We start from the raw sequence: 22,461 nt of genomic DNA on the forward strand, positions 1-22,461 counted from the left end.
GGGGGGAGAGAGAGAGAGAGAGAAGCGCTACCCGTGGTACAGTGAAAATGAGGCGGCAGTTAAACGTATGCCGTTTATCTGGAAATACGCACAGCAACAGTCGCACCTCAAAATCTCCGGGTAGGTGCGCAGCATCCCATCGTTAAAATCTCATTTCCCCATAGCGCCCAATGCAGAGGTAACAGAGAAAACATAATTTCTATTGTTGTGTTCACTTTGGAAGGAGAAAACTATTTTTTTTATTTTTTTCCAAAAAGTGCTCCATGCAGAATCGAGGATGTATCTGGCTTTAACCCTTATTTTTAAAAGGTTTCAATTTGGTATTTTGGTCTTTTTTGTTTGCTTGAATCCGAAACAGACAATCAGCGGTAAGGAGAGGAGAGTAATGAGCAGCCAAAAGTCCTGGGCCAGATTCAAACCATGGACATTTTGATTAAATTGACATTGGTGCCATAGTTTTCATCATAACCTTTTGACAAAGCTGCCACCTTGCTAATGTGAAAGCACAAAATTTAAATCTCTCTTTCACTGCCCGTCTCTCTCCACCATTACCTGACTCTCAACGTGTCCAAATTACATACGGTACCTGCTAATCTGTAACCTTCTGCTGCAGGCTGACGTCTTCCTAAGATTACGTTTTTGGCCTTTTTCGCATTTATTGTTCACAGCAACAAGAAAGAGGCAGACAGACAGAAAGAGAGGGGGTCACTCAGGACATTGTGTGGACATAAAAGCCCACCAGAAAAGGATGTGAATTAAATTAATCTTTGAAATAAAATTAAAAAGAATTGCAATACAAACTGCCTCAAAAAACACATTGCAAAAGCCTTGGATATATCACCAAAGACATTTACAGATTTAGTTGAAAGAAAATATGAACTTTACAATGTAACTGTCTCTCTTTTATTGTTAGTCTTTTATGTTCAATTCAATGTTCAATTTGTTCAATAAAAAAGATTTCCTTTCATTTGTTTTAATAAAACAGACTACTGAAAGCAGCACTAATGAGTACATTTTAATATCCGTTTATTTAACGCAAATAATATCTTTATCGTGATATTCAGACAACATTACTGCATATTCTCCTCATATCGTGCAGCTCTGCTGGAAACGTTTTAAGGTGGATTTTCTTTTACATAAAAGCGACAAAAGGTTTTTTTGTGATACCTTTGCAGCAAAAGGTGGTTTGTCTAAAACTCAAGACACTCAAAAAAGTACCTACGTGTACATGTTGGGTTATGGATGTACCACATGAGGGACACATCTATATCTGAGGGACTTTTTTGCCCGTTTTTTTTTTGCCCCAAACAAAAGTATAATATAGGGCTGGGCAATGTATAGAGAAAATCAAATTTCACAATATTATTGACCAAATATCTCAATGTCAATATTGCGACAATATTGTATGGTTGATTATTTGTGCTTTAACCAAATGTTTTTCACACAGTGATATTTTGATAAATATTCTCCAGAAATGATTTAATGATTGAGTGGGTAAAGGTAAATAATAGAACAGCTAGAACATTCTGTTAAGTTCAGGAAATTACATGAATTTACAGTATTGCAGCCTTTAAAACCAGGTAAAGACAACACTTACCATTACGATATAACGATATCCAAAATCTAAGATGATATCTAGTCTTATATCGCGATATTGATGTAACATCGATATACTGCCCAGCCCTAAGACAATATATCTGCGTGTGTGAAGCGGCTCCGCTGAAGATACGCGGCGGGTCTATTTTCACGTGAGCCGCAAAGCGTTTGGACAACCAAGCTGAAGCGAAAGTGAGTCAGTTCACCAAGACAACCCCCCCCCCCCCCCCCCCCCCCCCCCCCCCCATATCGTATATGTCTCCACTACAACACCACGGACGACAAAAGATTCATCTTGGAGGTAAAAACATAATACGACATAACAGATGGTTTTTTTATCAGGACAACGCCAGAAAAGAGAGGGCTACCAGACTACTACCAAACTACCAGAGTTTCCCCCAGTGTACTTTTTTAAATTACAGTAAGAGTGGGGTGGCTCCGTTGAAAACGTAGATGTAGTCATATTTTTGAATCTCCATTTAGCTTTTAGCTTAATGTAAGGGCCTGTGGAATCGGTTTAGCTTATTTAAATTCTCAATTTTGTAATTCTTTCAATTATTAAGTCATCACAGAAACTAGTGGGCTCTACATTATCATTATAAAAAAAGACACTTGCCACCAGGCTAAACAACTTTTCTGGGGAACCCACGCTATCTCGCTGACTTCGTATAGAGCTGGTGTTGTTGTAAATGTGGTTGTTTCTATGTGTCTATACACCAGTCTTTGTGTTACCTGTTAATGTATCTGGCCATGTTTGTTGCCATGTGCAAGGAAACAGACTGTGAAAACAAATCTCCCTCATGGGACAATGAATATCTATCAATGAGCAACCGTGGATCATGCAAAGTGAAGATACAATAATTTCAAGACGCTCTGCAATCACTCATAGAAGAAAGAAGGGAAATTGTGTGGCTAAATCAAGTGGACACTACATATAATCCTATAATAGGAAGTCTGTTTGTCCATAGCGTGTGCCATTTTGCTATCCCAAACGTTAGAGAGGAATGCCCTTATTTCGAATAATAAACGACAAGCATAATAACTTGAAGCCTGACATCGCTGTGAGTCACTGATAGTGCGAGCGTCATTTCATGTAGAGATGGCTTGATACCATCGTTTGCTTCCTGATACCAATTCCAAAACCTGAACTTGTGTATCGGCCAATACAGAGTACCGATCCCATACCAGTGTGTCATATAATTTATTATGCTGTATTCTACTACCCCTGTATGGATGTGATATGATTTCTGTCTTTGTTGTTCGGTCTGGCTCCGGTTAAACTCTTTGTGAAACATGACTAAACACAATTTTCTTTTGTGGTATCGACTGGTGCATGAACGCCAGTACTTTCCGATACAATACCTTTTGAAGCGGTATTGGAGGCTTTTCCGATACTTGTATCAGTATATTTGTTTGAAAAGGTAAAAAATAAAAAGGTGATCAACACTAATCTAAAGTATTCCCTATTTTTCTCCCCCACATTACATTTAGGAAAAGGTTCAGCACTACTGTAAGCATATTTGTTTGTTTGGACTAAATCCTGCAGCAAAAACTTTATATAAGCACAAAAAAAGACATGAATACAGCCACGGGAGACGTACAGCAATGCAGTCTCAGGAAGACAGGAAGAAAAAATTGTTTTAGAGAAGAAATCACATCAAAATGACAAGTGGAACTGCAGCCAAAGGTTCTTGAGTAACTGAATTTGCAGTCCATTAAGGATGGTGGCTGCTCTCTCTCTCTCTCAATGTCCAAATATTAAAGAATACCATCAGACAAAGTAGCTTACGTGAATCTCATTACATCGTCAAAAGGTAAGCTTTCTTTCCGTCGTGTCCTCATTAAAGTAGTTCTTGTTGTGATATTTGTTATGTTACAGTGAAACTAGGGCTGCAGGATGAGGAAAATATGCAGTAAATAAAGAAATATCAAAGCGTATTCAGTTCTGCTACTTTCAGTATTCTGCTAAAATACAACAACGTGCTTGTTGGATTTACAACAAATGAAAGGAAATCATTTCCAGCTTTCTTTTATTGAACAAATTGAATTGAATATAAAAGGCAGCACTAAAAAAAGAAAGAGAAATACAAGTGCAGTTTTCTGCTGATGTTTTCTTTCAACTAACAACAAATTGAGCATTTAGGGATAAGTCGCGGCCTCTTGCAATGTGATCATTCCGCCAGCTGATTTTGCAATATTTATATATACCGTATATACACACACTCTCGTATACTGATATGTTATGTTACATTGAAATGAATGCATCCCTGTGACTCATAGTCTTGACTTTTAAAATAAGAGGAGAATAAGCATTAGCATATCAAATCCATGGTGGGCCAAAACAAAGAGCACGGGCCAAACATGGCCCGCCGCCCCCAAACTGGGCCCACCTTTGCCCTATTTGTCAGTGTATCGTTTCCATAGCAACCACTCTTCACTTCGGTCCTAACTTCGGTCCTGATTTTTAGACTCGTTTGTAGCTGGATATATCATTTGTTTTGGGTAAATATGAATGTGGATAACGTTAGTGATAATGATATGCTCGCTACAGTTGCATTTCTAGTGATGAATCAGCGTAAAACACGTTTTATTTCTCTGTTTCACGACTAACGCCGCTGAGCACATCCTAACATAAAATTAAAATGGATTATTGATCATTGTATTTCTATAGTTTGTAGCTGACTTCTCTGTTGAAACAGGAGACGTCTCTAGTTTTAAAACCAGCCTGTGCACTTGAACAGCTGAGTTGCAGCGACACCATCAGCTGGCTCTTTGACGTCATCTGTCCCTCTTCAACCCTGCCCTGATTGGTCCAAACAGCTCTTTTTTGAGCACAATTACTCTACAATAGATCCTGACCTCAAATGTTGTGGGCGGGGCTAAGTTCAGCTGGCATCCAGGCTAATATTTACATCGACACCCAGTTCCAATTTAGAATTGTTGTGGGAAATTTGGTTACAAAATCCCATCAACGGTTGCAAATTTAACACGCACAAGTTTTGGTTTCCGTAGCACACAATAACACAATTCTCAATGCTGATTTCAATACCACGGTAATAAAAAAGGATTTTCTAAGATTCCATGTACTTGAACCATGAACATCTTTATTAAAATATTTTAAATTATCACAATGTCATAAGAAGACATACAAAACATGTGCAATAGAGCATATAATAACATAATCACGTGCATTTAATGGTCATAGTGCAACCACTAGTGTCCCCAGACACATTCCAGACTTCCAGGTAACTTTATTCAAAAGGTACTGATCAAAAACAACAGTGTTTCTTAGAGCTGCGTGACCAGAGACGTTACAAACCCCGGGTAAATATTGGTAAATATTGGAGATGTATTTGAAAGATGAAGACAGCTTAGAGCATCTTTCTCCTGAACAGGCAGCTAAGCATTAGCTTTAGGCTAATTTATCACGGCTACAAGGGACGGTCATTTTAAGACTGGTCCTGGCTAACCCTGCTAACCAGAGGACCAGGCAAGCGGCCACGGCTGTTTACAACATGTAGCCTGTTCACCTGCCGTAGCCAATAAAGGCAAGTGGTTATTCGAAGCCGTACCGTTGACTCTTGTTCTTATTTTCAGTAAGATATGGACTGGAAGTAGAGAAGCCTGACTTTGGCCAGTTGTTGGTAACCTCCTTCTTCTGAACATATCGACTGGAACACTCTGAAGCATCAGTTCTGGAAGAGGCGCAGCACCGATGCAGCTAACACTGGCATCGTCGTTAACAGTGCCTTTGGTGCATCAAAAAAACAGGCATAGTCTGTGTTTCGTCATTTTAGAACCGGAAGGTACCGGAGGTATCGGTTCTGGTGACATCCCTAGTTTGTACAACCTACAGAGGAAGATAACCAGTCTGCAGCAGAGAGGTGACTCACTGCGTCACTGTAAACAACCGAGACGGTAGTTTAACATTATGGACGTTAAATACAGATAGCTAGAGAGCGGGCGCCTGTATATAAAGGATTACTCCTCAACGCAGCGGGTCCAGGTTGGACTTCGGCCTGCGGTCTTTTTGCTCTATGTTGTTCCCTCCATCTCATGTCTTTAGCTGTCCTGTCAAATAAAGGCCTAAAATGCCCCATAAAAAATTCTTGAAAAAAAAATACAATAAATGCCCATGTTTAGATCCAGCTGATCTACACCAAGAATCTGCATTTATCTCAGGCTTATATTGGATTCTTATCGGTTGAGTGCCGTAAAAAAAATACAAATTTGTGTTCAGCCACACAGGTTAATTAGAGGATTATAGTGCTACTATTTTTCACCTTGAACTAGGGCTGGGCGAAATGGAGAAAATCTTATACCACAATATTTTTCCCCAAAAAACATTGTCGGGTTGACTATTTCACAAAATATTTACACAATCGATATAAATAATGACTAATAATGTGGATATAATGACTAAGTACTTTCCTATAATGCAGCCTTCAAATCCTAGAAAAGACACAATATCCCAAATCTAAGACGATATCTAGCCTCATATATCAATGTTGATATAATATTAATATATTGCCCCGGCCCTATCTTGAACACAGCCAGTCTTTTGGGAGATTTATCATGTAACATGCGCAATATAAAAGGTTGATTCGGCAGTCCGTGGTGCGTTTATTGTCACAAATGTCCCTGACCACTTCTGAGCATGGATCCCTGGTGCATTTCTATCTGCATTTAGAAATGTCCACTTGTGATTGGATGTCTAAAAAATGCATTTAATTTAAGTGTCAAGAGAACAGGGTCTGTCATATGTTGTCAAATAAAGCAGGGGGGGATAGGTAGTAGTGAAATGTAACCTGCACAAAGCATGTTTGTGGAGTAAAATCCTGTGCATGATAGAAAGGAATAGGACAAACTGTGCAACGCCACAATGGTACAGCAGTATGCCCTGCTCTCCTCTCACTGACGCAAAAAGACTTCTACCACTGCTCTTTCAGACTAGATTAAATCCATTAATTCTCAACCTAGCATTTAAGTCTTACTGTAGCCCTATAAAAGGCCCGGGACCCCCACTGACAGACTCATAACCCTCCCCACCCACCCACAGTCACTACTCATTATATTAACACAACGTGGACAATTATCCCTGACCACTGTGCATATTACATACATGGTTTTCCTTTCCATTATAAGACTTAGGTGCAGCACCCAAGCAGAATGCAATCATTGTAACCAATAAAACAAACTAAATGTCACTCAGATAACGATGATTGTAGTTGGTCCCCTTTGGACTTCTTTAGTTTTTTGAGTGTTATTTATCTATTATCTGCTGTAGCTTTTCCAATGTTTTACACACACACATGGTAATTGTCAAATTGCATTTTTATATTCATAAAAAAAAATCCAAATTTTCTTGAGGGAAACACTGATATACACTGAACTTTTGCACATCCAGATTATTTTGCACACCCTGCACAAAAACAGTACATCTTCAAAAATAGCCATATTGTACACATTTTAAACTGTAATATGTCTATATTTAGATTTATTCCATTTCCATGTGTTTATTGTATGCTCCAAACACAATAAGGCCAATTCCATGCAAGTGATGACTTACTTTGGCAATAAACCTTACACTGATTCTGAGTTATGTTGCCAAACAAAGCAAAGCGTAGGGAATAGGTAGCCGTGCAAGTTACCTGCATACACCATGTACCAGTGATGGAGTATAACTAGTAATACAGAAAAACATCCTGGGCACAGTTAAATGACAAGGACAAACTGTGCAACACCAAAATGGTACAGCAGTTTGCTCTGCTATCCTCTCACTGAAGCACAATCTACCACTGCTTCTTCAGATTTGATTAAATCCATCAACCTAGCCTGTAAATCTAGCTGTAACCCCGCTTCAGTGATAAATTAGCCATATTGTCCTGCAGCAGCCTTCAAAAGTTGACAGCTACACAAGTTTTCCTAAACTGGAGAACATGACAACCGCTTGTGTACACTACCAAAGCAACTAGCTAATAGCCAATTAGCTTGGTGAACATTAAGACTGTCTATCAACTGTGCCAAGTGTTGCTTTATTAACCTTTTAGCGACAACCGTGTGGCGTTAAATGTGGTTTAGTTTATCACGGGGCGAGACGTGCAGCTGAAGCTCCATCGGCTGTGGGCCTCCGCGTTAAAAAAGTGACCGTGTCAACAAGCGAAATCAGTCTTGTCTGCCTGCTTTTTGATGCATTGGACACAGCATCTGAACTAGCTGGGAGTTAGCATTCCAAGCGTCAGCTGTCTAGCTAGCTACCGTTAGCCACCATTAGCTTGTTGCAACGAAAATGAATTAAACGCTAATAAACGTTTTAGCATTTAATTGACGAACCGTAACCGGGGTCGTGCACGTCGAGGACCTGCAACGCAGAGTATGACTTCAAATTGTCGAAGTAAAATAGCTGCTAGGCCCGCGTTAGGTTTCGAGCCAGGCAAGGCCGGAGCCAGGCCGAGTTAGCACGGGTTAGCTTAGCATGCTAGCTAACAGCCGTTTGCTCAGAGAGAGCGAAGAAGAAGAAGAGAGACGCTTTTCAGGTACTAACGTTTCTGTCTGCGTCAAATCAAACCGTAAACAGTCCGTTCTTACCGGGGCACCCCAGCGAAAGCACACTGGCACTGAAACAGTAAAATTTGCGAGCAGCAGTGCGTTTCTGACGTTTAGAAAATAAGAATAAGAAGCCTACCCATTAGTTATCTGCCTCTGCTGGTTCTCCTACACTGGAATATTGGAAATGATGGAGAGCCGCACTGCGCATGCGCGACAGGAGCAGCCAGCAGATGGGAGAGGTGATGCACATTACCACCAAATATTAGCTCAGATACATAAACTCTACATTGTAAAAGTTGGGAATAAAATTATGAAATGAAGGAGGAACAACTGGATGTGTGGGTGGGGTGACTCACACAGAGCTGCAGTTTTCAGTCATGGCAACCACAGAGGGGTCTGGGGGCCTCCAGAGGCTCCTGTCGTTGGTAAAATAAATGCATGTGTCACTTGTTTGACAAATAGGCCTACAACTCATTTCTACATTAAAGCTGCTGATGGTTGATACTACAAATGGTACAGAATTACAGAAATGTTGTGGTCACCGTTGAATATTATTTGTCAAAGGGTAAAAAAAACAGTAGGAGCAGCATTTGAATTAGCAAATGAATACTAATATTACATTCATGTTTAACCTGAAGTGATTATAGGTAAGTTAAGGCTTTTCCACATGCATTCTGTAATTAGATAAGGTAGGTGATAGGCCTGCACAATATGAGGAAAATATGCGATATGCAACGTTGCAACATTGTTGTATATCGTGATAACAATTACGTGCGATGAATAATAAACCTAGTATTCTGCTAAAATACAACACACTGCTTGTTGAAATCAAAACAAATGAAAGGAAATAATTTCCAATTTTCTTTTACTGAACATTGATTTGAATATAAAAGTCTCCACTAAAAAGAGAGACAGTTACATTTTAAAGTGCAATTTTCTACTGATATTTTCTTTCTAACAATACGCGATACGTGTATTACGCCAGTTGACATTGCGATGTTGATAAAAAAAAATATTGTGTAGATTTAGTAGGTGCCTAGTATTTGATTCCTAGGAAAATGCCACATACACACAAAACATTAGAATTTACAATTTTACAAACACATTTACACTTGAATTAGAATCATACAAATATGTGCAAAGTTGCATCAATAAAATCATTTTAACCGTTCCCACATCTTAAACCCAGTCCCTCCATCCCTTCTCAACAATATCAAAATCCTAACCCTTCCCATTATACACACACACACACACACACAAACATCACACACACACACATACACACACACAAACATCACACAGACACACACGCGCTAGGATCATTAAAAGTTAAGACTTCTGCAAACGTCACTTAATGTGATATATTACCTGTCTCAAGCTATGCTCAAGTCTGTACATCATAAATATATTGTTTTGAGATTAATAAAAAACAATGGATGCATGGGAGAAAAGAAAATCAGAAACTGAAAAGAGCGTATTCTTTCTGAAGTGTGTTCTGCATTTCTGCTAAAATATGCACAACTACCAGTGTGGTTCTTTACGTACGACCTCGGTATCAAGCACAACAGAAGGTAGAGAACAGAATGTGTACCTAATATTGTAATATTTAAAAAAAACAGATTTAGAAATCAGAATCAGAAAGCAGCTTGTTGGCACAGTAGTGGATCTACATTGGCTTGGTGATTGGGTGAATACATACAATCAAACAAACATGGTTAACATTACTAAGAATCAACAATAAATACAGAAAAAGAAACAAATATATATAGCTGTTTAAGTATTTTGAACACAATTATTGTCAGGCTTGAAAAAACATCCCCTCCTCGTTAGTGTAATAAAATTCACTGATAATAATCTCATTAACAGCAGTTATTTGGCCAGTAGCTTGGATGTCATGTTAATGAGGTGTATTGTTTTAACAAGATTAATACTATTAGCTGCTAATTGTTGTAATGTTGATAATAATTACGTTAGTCGGAAGGTTTCAATTGAAAACATATGGCTGGATCACCTTTAGCAATTAATTTTGTGTGTGTGTGTGTGTGTGTCTGTTTGTTTTTATTTTGTTATGAAATAATGCTAGAAAATTAAAAGAATAAGAAAAAGGATAATTTGACAAAAAACTACATATCATCACAGGAATATAGTGCTGCGTTTTGGAGAAACAAATGACCAGAATTATTAAAGAAGTGACAACAACTGTCAGTAAGGAACCGTTGTATTGTGGCTAATTGAGATTGTATATTTAAGTGTAAAAAAATATAAAACGTATACTGTATAGTAGAAAAAAACAGTTTATAATATTAAAATAATATGAGAAGGATAATGATACAAAAAAATAAAAAATTCTGGCATAGCTCAAAATTTCCTACTCTCCCGAAAAAGTCCCTAGTGGACTCACTTTTGGAAGTTCCTTCTGGGTTGAAAGGTTTTACAGCACATTCCTGTTCATTGATTGTGATACTTGATGATGTTAGGATATCAAACTGAACATGGAACTGAAATCTCAGAAGGCGTACGGACTAAGGTTCTAACGAGAGGGAACTACAGCACTTCCTTTGCAAAACTGTGTCTAATTCAAAGTTTGGTCCTCGCCTACGCTGTGTAGAGCTAAGATAACCTCATTCTACCCTACTGTGGACAGCAAATGTGTAAGATGTCCTGTTAAGGTAGCTGACTTGACACATATGTTTTGGTCATGCCAGAATACTGGTCAACTATATTTGATGTATTGTCTGAAGTGCTGAGGCTATAGAACCATGTGCTATGATTGTGTACATGTGTACAGGAACATATACTTTTAGAGAAACTGTTGCATTGTGGTCATTAAAGACTGTATTTAAGTGTGTAAAACATAGTGGTAGTCTACTGAAGCAAAGAACAGATGCTCAGCAAAATAAATAATTAAATAAGGTGACAAAAGCTCAAAGATGGAGGAGTTCAGTCATCTGGATGCAGATCAACATGCAAATGTTTAGAATTTTGATTGAAGGTCAAAACTAAGGAGACATTAAATTAATCCAGTGTATGGCGGCTGTAAAAAGGGCCGCTTCATGTATTTTTAAAGGCAAACACAGAGCTGAATGTGTGAGCGGAATGTGAAAGGCTTGGATGTGAGCGGAGACTGGGAGACGATTTGCGAGATATCGGGTAATTTTATTGTGCTTTTTTTTTCATCAGTCGACCGAAAAGCCACAGGAAGCGTAGAAGTATCTCTGGAGACTGGGTGCCCAGATAGCTCCGTTGGTAGAACGGACGCCCATATATAGAGCGTTACTCCTCAACACAGCAGGCCCGGGTTTGACTCCGATTTGGGGCCCTTTGCTGCATGTCACTTCCCCTTTCACTTCTTCAGCTGTCCTGTCATTAAAGGCCTAAAATGCCCCAAAGAATAATCTTTAAAAAAATAAAAGTACCTCCAGAGCTTCATCATTGTTGTGAGTGAGTGAAAGATGTTATGGAATCATTCTTTCCTATTCTATCAAAGTCAGAGCATTGGTGGCAGTTATGGCTTTCCAGATTTAAACTAAAAAAATTCCAGTAGTAGTAGTATTGGGTAACTGGCCATATACAGTATGTGATTTCTATTTAAACAATCTTTATTCCCAAAAATGGATAGGCTTTCGGGCGGCTACATATTTGAGTCTACAATCACAAACAAGGTTAAGGGGTTCCCCAAAAGATAATATTACCAAAACAAAAGCAGAACATAATCCACTAAATAGTTTGTAAAGCTTACAGAGGTCATGGGATTTAATTTTCGTTTGTACATTCAGATATTGGAAAAAAAAATGCATTGTTTAATATTGGCAACCAGCTCCACAACGCTTGGCTTCTGTTTATTCAATTCATTTTTCAATATATGTTGATAAAATTTGGATAAAATAATGATTATATTATATAACACGTAATACCCGGAAGTAATCAATTATTTTGAGTGAATCAAAACAACACATTTCCCCAAAGTAATATAAATTGAGGCTGAATGTGATCATCAATGCACTATACTGTATGTTGTGTGACAGTGCATTTCTATTCTAAACCTCAGCCAATCAGTGGCGGAGAATCCGTCAAAGCAGGAAGTCGTCATTGCTGGCAGAGCAGTATATTCCCGCGAAGATCGAGACTCAGAGAAGGGAATTGTAGGTTGTTTTCCCAGGTATGTCGCGTTATTATTTGATGTGCATACACTGCTAGACAAACTAACCTTAATGTTAGTAACTTACATAGTCAAAGTAATCGTTCCTAGATAAAGCAGACAGCTGCTGTTTGCCTCTTTTTATTATTTTTTTTAGCGTAGAGCTAAAAAGCTCTGACGTTCAGTTCAGCGTGGCGAGAACGTGAGACCAAACTCCATTCGTAAATTGTAACACATTAGTAACTCACTGCTTTACAGCACACATCATCGTAATATTCAATACAACTTGCGACCAATTCTGAACATGTGCGAGTCACTTTATAATTCGGCATACATATCATACACAAAGATTCATGTTTAATGATTCAGGTTACATTGTAAACACACCTCCGAGGCAGTTATTAAAGTGAACATTTGTATTTAAAGAGATGTTTGTAATTGCATCAACTGTATGCCGAATTGAATGTTGATTTGCCCTCATTTATTTAAGATCGTATGGAACGTTACAGCATTCATGCACCTATATTACAAACGAGGTCATAGTTTTTTTACGACGAAATCTGTATTGGAGTTTGGCGTTAACTTGTCAACGTCCAAGATAAAGTCTGCTATCGTGGCTACGGCTGTCGATGGCCCAGTGTTAGTGCATTTAATGGACACATAACTGCAATTTCAAAGGTTTTAAATTAACATGATATCAGTATTTTTCATTGACATGGGATGTCATAAAGGACCCTTGAAGATACACAAATGTCATGCTTTTTAAACCAGTGAACTTGTTTTGCAGTTGAGAGTCCCATCACCATGAGCAAGAGGAAGATACAAGAGGCTCATTTGCCAATAGGAGAATGCGTCACACAGGTTTGCATCAGCCAGTTGGATTTATTCTGTTGAATACCAGTCAATTGTGCTTTATGAGATTGTGTCACTGAAATGTCTTTTTTTATCTTAATTTTCAGGTTCAAGAGATTTTAAGGGAGCGGCTTTGCCATCAGCAGCTCCCTGACAGGCCGGAGGGACTGGAAGCTCAACACAAGTACGTTCATTTCATCGATACAGGTCGGAAAACCTGAAATATTTCATTATTTTGATGTTATTATAGATTAACCTGCCTCTCATTTACTTGTTTGGTCCATAATGTCTCGGAAAAAAGCAAACAATGCTAAGTTGCCTAAGTTGACATCTTTTTCTGTCAAACAACAGGTCAAAACCCCCAAAATATGCACTCACGTTTTACATTAATCAAAGAAAAGCCAGAAAATCCTCACATTGAAAAACTGAAGTTTTCTGCTGAAAAAAGGACCGATTATCAAAATTGTTGATTATTTTTTTGTGTGGATCAAGCTAATCAATTGTTTTAAGTTCTAGTTGAGGTAAATATCTAGGCCACTTAAAGGTCTTGAGTGGTTTTGGAAATGACATGTAAAATGTAATGTTCTCGAGAGCGATGCGGTGAAGTTAGATAGTGCGACATGAATATAAAAGTCCCATAATCAATTTAATAGAAACTTGTAGTAGTTTTTGACATCTGCAATGACGAGACGATCTAGGACACGGTGTGAGTCTCAGTGACCCAATTCAGTCTTTACCTGGCTGACAGCACCGGCCCAGTTGGGAGGCTGAAAACGCTCCAGTTTCCCAGCAGACTTGAACACAACACTGACATCTAGAGTTGTAACAATTCCAAATTCTGCCGTTTTAATTGTCTCAAAAATAGGTGTTGTTTACTTCAGCTGTGTTACTACATTATGTGGGTCACATTACAGTGATATATAACCAAAAGATGTATCCTTGGTCCAGCGGGGAACTATAACTGAGTACATTTACTCCAGTACTCTGCTTAAGTCCAAATGTTGAGGTACTTGTACTTTACTTGAGTCTTTTCTTTTCATGCCACTTTCTACTTCTACTCCGCTACATCTCAAAGAGAAATATTCTACTTTTTACTCCACTACATTCATCTGACAGCTTTAGTTACTTTGCACATTAAGGTTTCTGCACACCATAATATCTGATGTCTTATTATAAAGTAACCTAGCAACAATATAACGGCCTACAGGTCCAGCTGAGATGATGAGACCATTACACACACAGCTGATTGGATCCTTTACTCTTTCTACAATGGGAGGAGCGTTCTTTACTTTTAATACTTTTAACTACATTTTCCTGATGACACTTTTTTTTAAGGAACATTTTCACTGCAGGACTCTTGCTTGTAACAGAATATTTTCACAGTGTGGTATTAGTACTTTTACTGAAGTAAAAGATCTGAATACTTCTTCCGCCACTGATTTAGATGGAGCTGTTACTGACTAAGTAGGACAAAGAGAGAGGACATTTCTCTTTGAACTCATTATTTCCCACAACTGGAAGAGCATTATGGGTATTGTAGTCTGAAACCCTGTGTTTTCCAGACACCTCCTGGAGCTGCTGAAGCGGACGGCCATCCACGGGGAGAGTAACTCGGTGCTAATTGTCGGCCCCAGAGGAGCAGGCAAAACAATGGTGAGCCTCCGCAGCCACAACACGTGCTTCAAATGGGCTCATGGGTAAAAAAAAAACTAAATAGAAATGGTTGGGAAGATGATGAATTGTGTTGGAAGTGTGTTTAAATCCTTGGAGGGTTGTATTGTCTGATGGTGTATGTGTTTTGGGTCTGCAGCTCCTGAAGTGTGTGCTGAGAGACCTGCTAGAGGAAAAAGAAGCCCAGAAAAACCTGCTACAGGTTCATCTCAACGGTACGGTCTCCGGGTCTCCACCATACACGAGCTGGATCCGCAATTTAGGTTGCTTTGACACCCGCCTTGTTTGGTCTGATAGCATGGTTAGCTTGGCATCTGAACTGTGGAGCGGATCAAACAAACAGCTGGTCCGCTTGATAACGGGGGTCGGGGGGGTGGGGGGGGGAGAACCAGACTCCAAACTCGGCCCCTCGCAAACTTTGGACCGGCTCCATGTATCAATTTAGGTACACAATATATTTTGGCCCGCCTAGTTTTTGTCACTTCACTATTTCTGACATTTTGGGGTCTTTTTATTTTACTTTTCTTCAACATCATTTTTAGCGCTTTTTCTAGTGTTTTTGATGTCACAGTTCTGTATTTTTTTTTCTCAATGTTTCTGTTAATTCATTTTTTTTTTATTATTATTTTTTTTTTATGACATTCTTGGCATATATTACTTTTTTAATGAAATCAAAGCATGCCAATAACTCCACATGTCTGGCCCTCGATGTGATTGTCTTTTTCCAGTGTGGCGCTTAGAGAAAGAGACACCCCTGATTTAAGGGACGATAACTTTCAGATCCTTAACTAATTCTGAGCGCACATCGCTTGGCGACATCATCGTCATCTCCCAGTTTGCATGCAGAGGGAGAGACATTGGACGCAACCGTAATGTTATTCATTTGTAATTTAAGGATATAAATATGGAGACATTTTGTGAGTATTTTTCTAATTTCAGGATTTGTTCTTGCTCATGGCCGCGGAAAATATTCTTCCAGGGTTTCATACAGGAACCAGAGATAAACGTAACATCAGCCAATCGTGCGACCTTCTCCGGCGACCGACTCATTTCAGAGCTCCGTTTCTTGCCTGTTTGCTGCAGGTCTCCTGCAGACTGACGACAGGATAGCGCTGAAAGAGATAACGCGGCAGCTCCACCTAGAAAACGTCGTTGGTGACAAAGTGTTTGTAAGTGTCTGAAAAGAGTTTCCTCAACAGTTTTGTAATTAATAATGCAACAAAAACTGCTCTAAATACCTGTTTGTGTTTCATTTTTCAGGGCAGTTTTGCAGAGAATCTGGCTTTCTTGCTGGATGCATTGAAGAAAGGTTAGAACATTTGTTATCTTTAATTTAAGAGGAAAAACTACAGGCAAAAGCATCGTTATTCAATGTTTGGGCTATTTTGCTTCCATAGCATATTCTTTTTTTCAGACAAGTGGGGAAAAAACATCCAAAATACACATTTAGATGTCTATTTGACTACAATTTGTCTATTTTTCGCCTGTAAATTTCTCGTAAATTCACCAAAAGTGAGCATTAGATAACGCCTTGTTTGCATATTTAAACAAACATTTTAGAAAAGTTGTAATACAAAAAACTATTTGTCTTAATGCCAGTAATCAACTGGGGACTTTCATGCCAATATCTGTTAGTTAATATGTTTTCCTATTTGCCTGGGGGTTTTCTTCTTCTCTCTCCTGTCCAGGGGATCGCAGCAGCAGCCGGCCCGTGTTGTTCGTCCTGGATGAGTTTGACCTTTTCGCCCACCACAAGAACCAGACTCTGCTCTACAACCTGCTGGACGTCTCCCAGTCGGCCCAGGCTCCCGTCGCCGTGGTCGGCATTACCTGCAGACTGGTGAGCCTTACTCAGGCTACATTTAGGGGGGGTGTACTGGTGTACTGGTGGTGGTTCACTGAAACATTTTGCCGCCGTGGTTCCTTTTCATGCAGGATGTTCTGGAGCTGCTGGAGAAGCGGGTGAAGTCTCGGTTCTCCCACCGCCAGATCCACCTGCTGAGCAACCCGACGTTCACTCAGTACCTGGCGCAGGTCCGGACCCAACTCAGCTTGCCCGCCGACTTCTCCGACAACCAGTTTGCCGAGGACTGGAACGCCAGTGTAAAGGTGAGCCCAGGGACGGATCTAGGCTCGGTCTAAAATTGAGATGCCCTGGCCGGTTATCGGTTGGTAACGATGCTTTCCCCCCCGTCGGGAAAACATGGTGTTAACCCAGTATGGCCTACTCAGTAGCACTTTTACCCCTTGAAAAAGCAAGATACTTAAAAAAACAAAAACTGAGCCATATTGGGTCGGATTGTCTGGACCGACGACCCAAAGGAGTGGCCGGAGGTGTCCCTTCCTCACGTTATTTTGTTAATGTTAGCTACCTGATTGATATATAAAATTTTAATAACAGATAAATAAGGAAATGTACATTTCAGCCTATTCTTCCAAAATGATTGTAATTCAAATAAATTCCCTTGTTCAAAAAGGAGTAGGAAGAAGTTAGTCCTACCCCCTTTTTCTATTTTTATCCTTTAGTTAACAAAACTATTTGATGCTTAACTTATTTATACATGTTAACATACACATACAGTACATGTATCGGATATCTACCTACCTACACTCGCATAAACACATGCATACACATAGACACATCTGCATACATACACACCTTTTCTCCTTCATTTCAAATTTATCTATATCACAATAACCCATCCAAACTAGACTTACTTTTTAAGCCCAGGAATCATACCTTAAGTATACAATACTATCAACTCGAGTCCTTTTCATGTGCATTCAATATGAACAATATTTTAAATAAACTCCTTGTAACTGTCACAGTTTGGGCTGTAGCAGCGACGTTGGTGTTATTAACAACTCCGTCTGTCTGTCCGGCAGTATATAAAACAGGATTAGGATGTTTTAACTTATCAGAGATGCAGAATGCCACACAGCAACTTTTCGGCATTGTACCAAGCAAAAAAACAAAACAATCGTAAATATGACATCAAGTCGAGTTCGGTCGCTAACGAGGTCTATGCTCATTCATTGGAAAGGTTTGTTTTCCCCGGCGGCATAAACGAAAATTACGTTTTAGTGGGTGTTTCCAGCAATGCCGATCGAGAGGTTTCATTAACTACTAATAATCTGTATCAGAGGGGTGCCCGGATTGCTCAGTTGGTAGAGCGGCCCATATATAGAGGTGTACTCCTCAACGCAGCAGGCCCGGGTTCAACTCCGACCTGTGGCCCTTTGCTGCATGTCATCCCCCCCCCCTCTCGCCACTTTCCGGTCTTCAGTTGTCCTGTCAATAAAGGTCTAAAAATGCCCCAAAAGATAAATTAACGATATCGGCCCTGAAATCAGTATCGGTCAACCATCTAGTGTTTAAAAATAAAATGCACTGTGTTCAATGGAGAAAAAAAAGTCCCTTTTAACCCAGACATTTCAAAATAATACATTTTAAGCTGTAACCAATACCGGGATATTTTTGCTGAAGGTTATCATACCGGTGGAAACTCCCACTAGCCCCCGCCCACAAACAAGCTCTTCTGTTTTTGTTTTCTTGCTATCTTCAGACGCTTGTTGAAGACAAATCAGCGGTGGATGTTTTACAGAGACACTTCAACTCCACCAAAGACTTCCGTTCGATGCACATGCTGCTGGTACGACGCATCGTATTTTCTCCATTATTACAAACTATAACTGTCTCCTTCTTCCTTCCCTCCGACTGTGCAATATTGTTATACTGTTACTGTCATACTGTTATATAATACCTCATAGGACACTGGAATCTGTGCAATTTCATTCATACAGTGCAATTTTTAATACATTCCATTACTGTGCAATATTTATTTATTTAATATTAGTACTTAATCATTTCATCACTGTGCAATATTATTTATTAATTGTTAACACTTATCTATGTTTACACAATGTGTATTCAAGCTGATTTATATATGTATACAGTTGCTCTCCGGACTCAGGACTGTGCACCAGCACCCCCCGCCCCTCTCTTTTTTCTCTGCACTACCTACACTTTATATCTCTGACTTTAGATTTTTGATATTTTATACCGTTATCTTGTATTCTTATATTTTTTGTGTCAACGCTGTAAAGGGATTGCTTTAATCTCGTTGCACAAATACCGTGTACTTGTGTATAACAACAATAAAGGCATTCTATTCTATTCTAAACTACAGTTGCCATTTAGTTTGAGACACTAAACCCGCCACCTAACTCTTTATTTTCCAGATGTTGTGTCTGAGTCGTGTGTCCGTGGCCAAACCTGCCGTCCAACCCGCGGACCTGCTGGAGGCCAGCAGACTGTGTTTCTCTGACGCCAAGGCCAACATACTCCACGGTACAAAAAACTAAATCACAAGAAATCATGTCCACCACTCTCACACTGTAAAAAATACTCTTGTTACAAGTAAAAGTCCTGCACGGAAGTATCATCAGGAAAATGTAGTTACAGTATTAAAAGTAAAGAACTCTCCTCCCACTGTAGGAAGTTTAAGGATCCAACCAGCTGTAGCTCGCAAACTTTGATCCGGCTCCACGTTTCAATTTAGGTTCACAATAAATTGTGGCCGCTTAGTTTTTTCGCTTTTTCCCATATTTTTGACACTATTTCTGACATTTTGGGGGCTATTATATATATATATTATATATTCTTACGTCATGCCGCTATCTCGTTTTTGATGCTTTTTTCGACGTTTTTGATGCTACTCACAACATTTCTGGTGATTTTTTTCCTCTAATGTTTCTGTTAATTGATTTATTTTACATTCCAGGGCTGATCACTCTTAGGACTCCAATAAATTCTCACCTGTTGCATTTATGTTTTCCTCTCTCTTTAGGTCTGTCCATCTTGGAGCTGTGCCTGATCATCGCCATGAAACATCTCAACGACGTCTACGAAGGAGAGCCGTTCAATCTGCAAATGGTTCACAACGGTACGGCCGGATACTTCACCTAGTTTATACAGACAGATTAAAAAACAGACAGATTAAATAAAAAGCCATCCAAAGGAGCTGTGAAAAGCAGCACCGTGACATTCCAAAGACAGAAAAGAGAATATCAAAACTCCACCGATGGTTAGAAATTACAGAAGACCTTTACAATATGAAAGAAAATGACTTACAAGTTAAGAATGAGAGAAAATGTTTTCATTCATAAATTGAAGAAATGGATGATTAACAGTATGGCAGTTTCATTCAGTTCATGACCTAACTGATGAAATTAATAGATTCTGAAAAGATACTGGCTCTGGACTTTGATGGGGGAAACCTGTTTGTTATTGTTTCCTTTTTTTCCCTTCTATATCTATGATTGTAAGACACTTGATGGTACAGAATGTTTGGATGTATGCACAAAACCACATGAAGATAAAGTAAAAAAAGAACTCAACACCACAGTTTTGGTGCAAAAAGAACAACCAAATAGTTTATAAAGAAAGGTACAAGGTAGTTAAAAAACTGCTTCTAACTTTAGTGTCCCAACTCCAGGAACAGATTACAGCACTTTTTTAAAGGTCCCATGGCATGAAAACTTCCCTTTTTATGAGGTTTTGTTAACATTAATAAGAGTCCCCCCCAGCCTACCTATGGCCCCCCAGTGACTAGAAATGGTGCTAGGTGTAAACCGAGCCCTGGGTATCCTGCTCTGCCTTTGAGACAATGAAAGCTGAGATGGGCCGATCTGGAATCTTACCCCTTATAAGTGGAAAGGTTACCTCCCCTTTCTCTGCGTTATTAGGGGACCACTAAGGTCTATATAAAAGAGACTTCAGATACAGAATTAGGGGACCACTAAGGTCTATATAAAAGAGACTTCAGATACAGTATTAGGGGACCACTAAGGTCTATATAAAGAGACTTCAGATACAGTATTAGGGGACCACTAAAGTCTATAAAAAGGACTTCAGATACAGAATTAGGGGACCACTAAGGTCTATATAAAGAGACTTCAGATACAGTATTAGGGGACCACTAAGGTCTATATAAAGAGACTTCAGATACAGTTAGGGACCACTAAGGTCTATATAAAGAGACTCAGATACAGTATTAGGGGACACTAAGGTCTATGTAAAAGAGACTTCAGACAGTATTAGGGGACCACTAAGGTCTATATAAAAGAGACTTCAGATACAGTATTGGGGACACTAAGGTCTATATAAAGAGACTTCAGATACAGTATTAGGGGACCACTAAAGTCTATATAAAGAGACTCGATACAGAATTAGGGGACCACTAAGGTCTAATAAAGAGACTTCAGATACAGTATTAGGGGACCACTAAGGTCTATATAAAGAGACTTCAGATACAGTATTGGGACCACTAAGGTCTAATAAAGAGACTTCAGATACAGTATTAGGGGACCACTAAGGCTATGTAAAAGAGACTTCAGATACAGTATTAGGGGACCACTAAGGTCTCTATAAAAGACTTCAGATACAGTATTAGGGGACCACTAAGGTCTATAAAAAGAAAATCAGATACAGTATTAGGGACCACTAAGGTCTATATAAAAGAGACTTCAGATACAGTATTAGGGGACCACTAAGGTCTATATAAAGAGACTTCAGATACAGTATTAGGGACCACTAAGGTCTATATAAAAGAACTTCAGATACAGTATTAGGGACCACTAAGGTCTATAAAAGAGACTTCAGATACAGTATTAGGGACCACTAAGGTCTATATAAAAGAGACTTCAGATACAGTATTAGGGACACTAAGGTCTATATAAAGAGACTTCAGATACAGTATTAGGGACCACTAAGGTCTATATAAAAGAGAATTCAGATACAGTATTAGGGACCACTAAGGTCTATATAAAAGAGACTTCAGATACAGTATTAGGGACCACTAAGGTCTATATAAAGAGACTTCAGATACAGTATTAGGGGACCACTAAGGTCTATATAAAAGAGACTTCAGATACAGTATTAGGGGACCACTAAGGTCTATATAAAAGAGACTTCAGATACAGTATTAGGGACCACTAAGGTCTATATAAAAGAGACTTCAGATACAGTATTAGGGACCACTAAGGTCTATATAAAAGAGACTTCAGATACAGTATTAGGGGACCACTAAGGTTAAACGCATCCAAAAAGCAGCATTTCATAGGACCATCAGCCAGAATGTAATTCAACTTTTTCTACTTGATTTTTCTGCACCTTCTGTTTTTTGTTTTTTTTTAGAGTTTAAGAAGTTCCTCCAGAGGAAGTCAAACTCCATGTACAACTTTGAGCAGCCTGTCATCATGAAGGTCTGTATAACGGGGCGTTCACACCGGGAGAAAAAGAAGCAATTTGGCGATTCTCCCGGGCAGTTCAGTGCTCGTGTCTGGTGTTTTAGAACTCTCTTGTAGCAGAGATAGAGGCAGAGATGTTTCCTGTACGGGACTCTCACACCGCCTCAAACCAAAGATCAGACAAGTCTGATCTCCAGTTACATGATCGGCCACCGCAGCGTGACGTCAGGTTGCATTTCTCCAAAACTTGTAAGTCTGAAAACACGCTACCCCCATTCAAAATCAATGGAAAGATCTGTGTTAACGCCACAGGCGGCGTGAACCCAGCCTAAAGCATTTAAAGCTTTAGTTCGTAACTTTGTGATTTCAATGAACGTCCGTTACATTCAAGCCATCGCCAAATG

At 39.2% G+C, this 22,461-nt stretch overlaps 2 protein-coding genes across 2 annotated transcripts in view; one reads left to right on the plus strand and one right to left on the minus strand.

Moving 5' to 3' along the window:
* Nucleotides 1-8,494, minus strand: part of mbd5 (methyl-CpG binding domain protein 5) — a 32,675-nt gene extending 24,181 nt beyond the window's left edge. Inside the window, exon 1 of the mRNA XM_032506481.1 lies at nucleotides 8,282-8,494. The gene's annotated coding sequence lies outside the window, so the exon portion shown is untranslated. The remainder of the gene's footprint in view (nucleotides 1-8,281) is intronic.
* A 3,686-nt stretch (nucleotides 8,495-12,180) lies between these two features.
* The window catches only part of orc4 (origin recognition complex, subunit 4), a 10,929-nt gene continuing 648 nt past the window's right edge, over nucleotides 12,181-22,461 (plus strand). The window contains exons 1-13 of the mRNA XM_032506557.1: nucleotides 12,181-12,304; nucleotides 13,071-13,144; nucleotides 13,243-13,319; nucleotides 14,698-14,788; nucleotides 14,946-15,021; nucleotides 15,890-15,975; nucleotides 16,067-16,115; nucleotides 16,495-16,646; nucleotides 16,742-16,915; nucleotides 18,373-18,459; nucleotides 19,049-19,157; nucleotides 19,657-19,752; nucleotides 22,005-22,072. Of these exons, the coding sequence (XP_032362448.1) occupies nucleotides 13,088-13,144; nucleotides 13,243-13,319; nucleotides 14,698-14,788; nucleotides 14,946-15,021; nucleotides 15,890-15,975; nucleotides 16,067-16,115; nucleotides 16,495-16,646; nucleotides 16,742-16,915; nucleotides 18,373-18,459; nucleotides 19,049-19,157; nucleotides 19,657-19,752; nucleotides 22,005-22,072 (1,122 nt within the window). The 5' untranslated portion in view covers nucleotides 12,181-12,304; nucleotides 13,071-13,087. The remainder of the gene's footprint in view (nucleotides 12,305-13,070; nucleotides 13,145-13,242; nucleotides 13,320-14,697; nucleotides 14,789-14,945; nucleotides 15,022-15,889; nucleotides 15,976-16,066; nucleotides 16,116-16,494; nucleotides 16,647-16,741; nucleotides 16,916-18,372; nucleotides 18,460-19,048; nucleotides 19,158-19,656; nucleotides 19,753-22,004; nucleotides 22,073-22,461) is intronic.

This window comes from Etheostoma spectabile, chromosome 24, assembly GCF_008692095.1.
Source record: "Etheostoma spectabile isolate EspeVRDwgs_2016 chromosome 24, UIUC_Espe_1.0, whole genome shotgun sequence".
In the NCBI taxonomy this organism is placed as follows: domain Eukaryota; kingdom Metazoa; phylum Chordata; class Actinopteri; order Perciformes; family Percidae; genus Etheostoma; species Etheostoma spectabile.